Source organism: Octopus bimaculoides, chromosome 20 (genome assembly GCF_001194135.2).
Source record: "Octopus bimaculoides isolate UCB-OBI-ISO-001 chromosome 20, ASM119413v2, whole genome shotgun sequence".
Classification (NCBI taxonomy): domain Eukaryota; kingdom Metazoa; phylum Mollusca; class Cephalopoda; order Octopoda; family Octopodidae; genus Octopus; species Octopus bimaculoides.
In genome coordinates, this window is record NC_069000.1 from 45,828,891 (window position 1) to 45,836,782 (window position 7,892).

Genomic DNA, 7,892 nt, shown 5'->3' on the forward strand with positions numbered 1-7,892 from the left:
TATATATATATATATATATATGTGTGTGTGTGTGTGTATATGTTTGTGTGTCTGTGTTTGTCCCCCCAACATCAATTGACAACTGATGCTGGTGTGTTTACATCCCCGTAACTTAGCGATTCGGCAAACGAGACCGATAGAATAAGTACTAGGCTTACAAAGAATAAGTCCTGGGGTCGGTTTGCTCGACTAAAGGTGGTGCTCCAGCATGGCCACAGTCAAATGACTGAAACAAGTAAAAGAGTAAAAGAGAGATACAGAATATGGGAGCAAAGTTTAAAAAAATGGATGAGAAGAGGGTGTGTGGCTAATTTCCTGTAAAGATCTGACATGTCTATATTTAAACAACAACGAAATGGCGTAAGATGTATTCATTAACGATGTTAATTATGTCACACTGCCTTTCCTCTAAATTAAAAGTTCTGTTGCTGTTTTTTTTTTTAATAGAGAGGATATATGGGTAAACAGAATGCTTACATACTATCTGTATGGATACGTATGGATATGTATGTATATAATGTGTATACAGAGAATATGGTGTCTCTATTGGTGCGTGTGTGTGTGTGTGCGTGTGTGTGTGTGTGTGTGTGTGTGTGTGGCTGATTGTCACAAGCTATAAGGACTTGGTACAGTTGGAAAACTGGGTGAGTCGTTACATGACTTCTTAAAAGTGAGAAGCCAGCATGTATCATCCAATGTGACCCTCCCTACTGAGACATTATTAGTGAATGTAGCACCTCAAGGAAGTGCCTTGGTGCTGCTGCTGTATGTAGTAGCTCTAACATCAGTAACACAGGCAGCCTATCCTAACAGTTAGATTGATGACATGAAGATCTAGTTGTTGTTGGCACTCCGTCGCTTACGACATCGAGGGTTCCAGTTGATCCGATCAACAGAACAGCCTGCTCGTGAAATTAACGTGCAAGTGGCTGAGCATTCCACAGACACGTGTACCCTTAATGTAGTTCTTGGGGATATTCAGCATGACAAAGAGTGTGACAAGGCTGACCCTTTGAATTACAGGCACAACAGTAACAGGAAGTAAGAGTGAGAGAAAGTTGTGGTGAGAGAGTACAGCAGGGTTCGCCACCATCCCCTGCCGGAGCCTCATGGAGCTTTAGGTGTTTTCGCTCAATAAACACTCACAACGCCCGGTCTGGGAATCGAAACCGCGATCCTATGACCGCGAGTCTGCAGCCCTAGCCACTGGGCCATTGCACCTCCACGGAAGATCTAGATGTCATATATAAAATGGTTGCCGAAAACAAGATGTATTTTGATGCAGGAACATTTAAAGCCTTCTGCTTTTAGTCAGCTAGTGCTAACATGCAGTAACAATGATACTTTGGACCAAAAGGTGTGGCAATCCCAGAGTTAAACATATCTAGATAGGGATTGGTATGAACTACAAAGCTTCGCTTCATGGATATATCACTATTTAGTGGCAATGTGCAAGAGAATGGCTGGCTGGATTCTGAGAACTTTCAGAAAAAAAGGACCAGGAAATTATGTTGCTCCTATGAAAGACATTTTTGCTGAGCCACCTGAACAATTGTTTTCACCTAGGGGTTACTCGACAGTGTCAAATTGAGAGTGCAACTCAAGGCAGTTCGGTGGTGCTGTACCAAGAAGATTGCATCAGTGAATCACTTAAGCTGCTGGGAGAGTCTGAAAGAACTAAAACTCTACTCCCTGAAGCAAAGATGGGAAGGGACATGCAGTGAAACACACATGGAAGATCCTAGTTCACACCAAACTTTGGCACCAAGAGTTATACCAGCTCCTGAAATGGACACCACTGTTCTGTCCCATATATTATTTATATGTAAGAGAGAATTGTTTTTTTCCATGGTAACTACAGCAAATTTGTCTTAGAAATTAAACTATGTCACAAACTAATCTAAAGTTCATTTATATATATATATATATATATATATATATATTTATATAGCATCGCCTTACTGGCACATGTGCCAGTGGCATGTGAAAAACAACATTAGAGCTTGGTCGTTGCCAGTGCCGCCGGAATGGCTCCCATGCAGGTAGCACATAAAAAACACCTTTTGAGCATGGTCATTGCCAGGACTGCCTGACTGGCCCTTGTGCTGGTGACATGTAAAAGCACCCACTACACTCTCGGAGTGGTTGGCGTTAGGAAGGGCATCCAGCTGTAGAAGCTTTGCCAGATCAGATTGGAGCCTGGTGCAGCCTTCTGGCTCACCAGTCCTCAGTCAAATCGTCCAAACTATGCCAGCATGGAAAACGGACATTAAATGATGACGATGACAATGACGATGATGATGATATATGTGTGTGTGTGTGTTTGTGTGTGCATGTGCATATGTGCATGCATGTGTACATGTGCATATGTGCATGTGCACCTGTATATGTGTACATGTCTTTGCATTTTTCCCCACCGCCAGCCAGTGTTGGTTTGTTTATGTTTTCATAACTTAGCAGTCCAACAAAAGACAACCAATAGAATAAATACCAAACTCTAAAAAGAATAGTATAGCAGTAAATTTTTTCTGACTGAACCCTTCAAGGAGGTGCCCCAGCATGGCCACAGTCCAATGATTAAAACAAGTCAAAGAAGAATAAAATCTGCTCAGACTTTAAATTCTATGAATATAACTTTACCAATATCTCCATAATTAGATATTTATTCCTCATTAGTAATATGTCGATAATTAGCTATATATTCCTAATTAGCTATATATCCATAATTAGATCAAACAATTCTAGCATATTCTTCATTATGTGAAACAAATCCAAAATACAAGAGAGATGAAATTTTTGGAACTTTACCTGAGTTTGAGGAAATTCACAGAACCAGACAGGAATGTAAAGAATCCATGATGCCTTCATCTTCTAGAAATGCTTGTTGCAGGGTCAAAGTTGTTCTCTTTGCAATCTCATGGTTCCACTTTATGGCACCTTAGACAAACATCTTTTACCATAACTCCGGTTATGTGAATTAAAGTTGGCAGATGGTAACTGTGCAGAAACTAGTCCCAAAGATAGACACAGACAGACAGATAGACAGACAGATAGACAGACAGACAGACAGATAGACAAATAAATAGATAGATAGATAGACAGACAGACAGACAGATAGATGGATAGATAGACAGACAGACAGACAGATAGACAAATAAATAGATAGATAGATAGACAGACAGATAGACAGGTAGGTAGGTAGGTAGATAGAGAGATAGACAGGTAGGTAGGTAGATAGATAGAGAGACAGACAGACTGACAGACAGACTGACAGACAGACTGACAGACAGGTAGGTAGGTAGACAGGCAGATAGGTAGGTAGGTAGATAGAGAGAGACAGACAGACAGACAGACGGATAGATAGGTAGAGAGACAGACAGACAGACAAATAGAGATAGATTGTTTGATAGATAGGTATAGCAATAGATAGGTAGATAGATAGCTGTATATGTGTGTGTATGTTTGTATATATTCATGTATGTATATCTATCTGCATGTATTTATGAGTATGGATGTAGATATGACTATCTATACATATGTTTGCATGTGTGTCTGTGCATAATTGCATAGATGTATGGACATGTATATATATGTATGTGTGTATGCATGTATGTTTATATATTTATGTGTATATGTGCGTGTGTGTATATCTGCATATTTTTACCAATATGTATCAGGAAAAAGATATCAACTCTGGCAAAAGCAAAAATCAAATAAATGTTTTACAAACGAAGTCCCTTGTGGTATTTGTTTTGCCGCAAGTGCAATTACACTCCCTTTTTATAGGTGTGTGTTAGAACCCTGCAACATGACTGCAGTTCCATCAACTGAGAGTAGGATGAAGAGTGTCACATCCCAGACTCTGGATTGGATGTGTGCGCGCGTCTGTCTGTATGTCTTTCTGCTTCTTAGGGTTGAACCTGTGGATGCTTGGGGAAAGCATTATTGAACGGGTTGGTGCTGCAGGGAGGGAGGCGGAAGAGGGGAGGAAGGCAGGGAGGGGAAGGAGGGGAGAGAGAAGAAGAGGAGGAAGAAGACGGGGAGGATGGAGGAGGAGGTGGAAGAGAGGGACAAGGAGGAAGACAGGGAGGAGGAGGAGGAGGAGGAGGACAGGGAGGAGGAGGAAGGTGTGGTAGGGAGGGAGGAGTGAAGAGGAGGAAGACAGCAGGGAGGAGATGGAAGGAGCTGTCTTTCAAAGTTAGGAAGAAATCAAGGGATTAAGAATTGAAGGTAAGTTGTGGGTGTGGGTGTATGCTAAAGGGTGGGATTAAAACTTGTCACTACAACCATAGCTCAGAGGTCAAGCTGTTGTGTGGTGGTGGTGGTGGTGGTGTACACATATATGTCAGTGCAGGCATGGCTGTGTGGTAAGAAGCTCGCTTCCCAACGACATGGTTCTGGGTTCAGTCCTACTGCATAGCACCTTGAGCAAGTGTCTTGTACTATGGCCTCAGGCAGACCAAAGCCTTGTAAGTGGATTTGGTAGGCAGAAACTGAAGGAAGCCCGTTGTGTGTGTGTGTGTGTGTGTGTGTGTGTGTGTGTATTTTGGTGTCTGTTTGTCCCACCACCACCACTTGGCAACTAGTGTTGGTGAGTTTATGTTCCTGTAACTTAGCAGTTTAGTAAAAGAGATCGATAGAATAAGTACCAGGCTTAAAAAAGTACTGGGGTCGATTCATTCGACTAAAATTCTTCAAGGTGGTGCCCCAGCATGGTCGCAGTCTATTTGACTGGAACAAATAAAACATAAAAGATACATACATATATATATATCTTTTATCGTTTATACACACGCACACACACACACACACACACACATGTGCCACAGACTTCTTGAGTTCCCATCGACCGATTTTACTCATAAGGTCAATGATCTAGCACGCCGACAGCTGTCTCGCAATGAGATTGAAACCCTATACATGTGATTCCAAAGCGAACTTCTTAATCGCATAAGAATGTCAGCACCAAAATATATTTGTGTGTGCATATGTGCATGATTTGTGTAAGAATGTGTGTGTGTGTGTGTATGTGTGTCTGTACATGTGTACGCGTATATTATTTAACTAAATTTGATGTTTTAATCCTCTACCCTCTCTTGAGGAATTTCTAATCCGCAAAAAACTATCATACAGGAGGGATCAGGGCAGAAAAAAAAACAAGGAAGAGAAGACAAGTTAAAGGCCCCAAAATAATCTCTTAATTTTTATCTCTAATCCCTTTCAAGTGGATTAGTCCCTATCAATATCTCAACTCAACTCTCTAATCTGTCAACAACTGGAAAAATGTGTTTTTATATCCATATACATTTATTATTATTATTATCATTATCATTATTATTATTATTATCATTATCATTATTATTATTATTATCATTGTTATTATTGATGGCAAGGTGGTGGAGATGGCAGAAATGCTAGCACAACAGGTAAAATGCTTAGTAGTATTTTGTCTATCTTTGTGTTCTGAGTTCAAATTCTGCTGAGGTCGACATTGCCTTTCATCCTATTGGAGTCAATAAATTAAGTACCAGTTGTGCACTGGGGTCGATGTAATCGACTCATCCCCCTCCCCCAAAATTGCTGCCCTTGTGGCAAAATTAGAAACCATTATTAGTATTATTGTTGTTGTTATTAAGGCAGCGAGTTGGCAGAATCGTTAGCATGCTGCGCAAAATGCTTATTTGCATTTCATCTGGCTTTAATGTTCTGAGTTCAAATTCCACCAACGTCGACTTTGTCTTTTTCCTTTCAGGGTTAATAAAATAAGTACCAGTTGTGCATTGGGGTTGATGCAGTCAACTTACCACTCACCCTGAGCTTGCTGGCCTTGCACTTAAATTTGAAACCAGTAGTAGTAATAGTAGTAGTAGTAGTAGTAGTAGCAGCAGCAGCAGCAGTAGCGACCATGGCAGTGGTAGTTGTAGTAGTAATGGTAGTAGTAGCAGCAGCAGCAGTATTATTATTATTATTAGTAGTAGTAGTAGTAGTAATATTGGAGTTGCTTGCAACAAATGTGTCTTTTATGGGCAGTAAATTTTCTGAAAACAGAAAACAAAAAAAAAAAAAAGAGAAATGGTGAAAGAAAATATCAGTTATTCCTACACAGACACACATTTGTAATTTAGACATTTAAAATTTGACACCTGGGTGTGTAGCAAACCAAAATGAATGGCTAGTCATGGGTTCAGGGAAATTATAAGACATGGGAGTGGTTTGTTACAAAAGATAGTACCTCCCCGCCTGAGCAATTCATGAGACGAAAGCAAAAAGAAAGGTGACATGAGATACGTCTGCCCCTCAAAAAATGAAAGTGCTTTTGTATTCTTATAGAACAGCCAGAAGGATCCCTATCAGTGCATAGAATGATGTGGTTTCTTTCACCCTGGGTAGGGCATACAAATGTGCATGCTATGACAAGGTGAGGTTTGTTGTCATTTTTATGTTATACTGTGAGCCAGTGGTGAGTATAGAAGTGACATGAAATTATGAGGTCAAGTTTGGCCTTTATGGACATACAGGTCCTGGGAATCTGTAGGATACGTAATCATTCCAGAGCTGTGACCCTTAAGTAATTATAATTGTGCTTTATTGTAGAAAGCCTATTTGTTATCTTCTTTCATTTTTTTACTTGTTTCAGTCATTCGACAGCGGCCATGTTGGAGCACCACCTTAAAGGGTTTTAATCAAAGAAATCGACCCCAGGATTTATTCTTTGTAGCACTAGTACTTATTCTATCGGTCTCCTTTGCTGAACCGCAAAGGGGACAAATACAGAAACACAAACACATAAATATAATAAATATACACACACACACACACACACACACACATATATATATATATATATATATATATATATATATATAGTGTGATCGTTGCTAAAAGCACTATCCGAGCTTGATTGTTGCTAGGGCCGCTGACTGGCCCCTGTGCTGGCAGCACGTAAAAGGCATCATTTGAGCGTGATCATTACCAGTGTCGCCTTACTGGCACTTGTGCCAGTGGTACATGAAAAACAACATTTGAGCGAGGGCGTTGCCAGTGCCACTGGACTGGCTCCTGTGCAGGTGGCACGTAAAAAACACCATTTGAGCGTGGATGTTGCCAGTACCGCCTTACTGGCCCTCGTGCCGGTGGCACGTAAAAGCACCCACTACACTCTTGGAGTAGGTTGGTGCTAGGAAGGGCATCCAGCTGTAGAAACTCTGCCAGATCAGATTGTGGCCTGGTGCAGCCATCTGGTTCACCAGTCCCCAGTCAAACCGTCCAACCTATGCCAGCATGGAAAGCGGACGTTAAATGATGATGATGATGATGATGATGACAACGGGCTTCTTTCAGTTTCCTTCTATCAAATCCACTCACAAGGCTTTGGTCAGCCCAAGGCTATAGTAGAAGACACTTGCCCAAGGTGCCACACAACAATAAGAACCGTTTCTAGGTTTTCCAATCAGAGAAGCTGAAAGCAGACAGGAATATAAAGAAAATGGTGGACAACAGCAGAAACAACAACAACAACAACAGCTGAAGCAACATCTGTGCAGAAAGCAATGATTAGAAAGTAGAGGGTGTTCCATGTACCCTGGTGAAGGTGACGGGTAGGGTATGGGGGTTGGTGGTGGACGTAGCAATGGTGATGGTATTTGTAGGAGGTAGTGATAGGGGTAGATGTGAATGATGGTGGTGGGGATCATGTCTCTGTCGTTGTTGTTGTTGTTGTTGTGGTGAGTGTGGTGCTTGCAGTGGTGGTGGTGGTGGTGGTGATGGTGGTGGCTGTGGTGGTGGTGGTAACGATGTGTTGTAGTAGTAGTGGTTGTGGTGGTCATGGTGGTGGAGATGGTCATTGTCATAGTCGTAGTCATTGTCATGATGGTCATCGTGGTGGTGGTGGT

At 41.4% G+C, this 7,892-nt stretch overlaps 1 protein-coding gene across 3 annotated transcripts in view; it reads right to left on the reverse strand.

Moving 5' to 3' along the window:
* LOC128250369 (uncharacterized) overlaps positions 1 to 7,892 on the reverse strand; it is a 34,177-nt gene that overhangs the window by 3,545 nt on the left and 22,740 nt on the right. Inside the window, exons 3-4 of one of the 3 annotated variants that reach the window (XR_008266401.1) lie at positions 5,812 to 6,038; positions 2,809 to 3,008 (exon numbers count right to left, since the gene is read on the reverse strand). Coding sequence is in view for 1 of the 3 variants with exons in the window: in XM_052975270.1 (XP_052831230.1) it covers positions 6,021 to 6,038 (18 nt within the window). In the remaining 2 variants the exon portion in view is untranslated. The other 2 variants (XR_008266402.1, XM_052975270.1) reach the window with 2 other exon arrangements.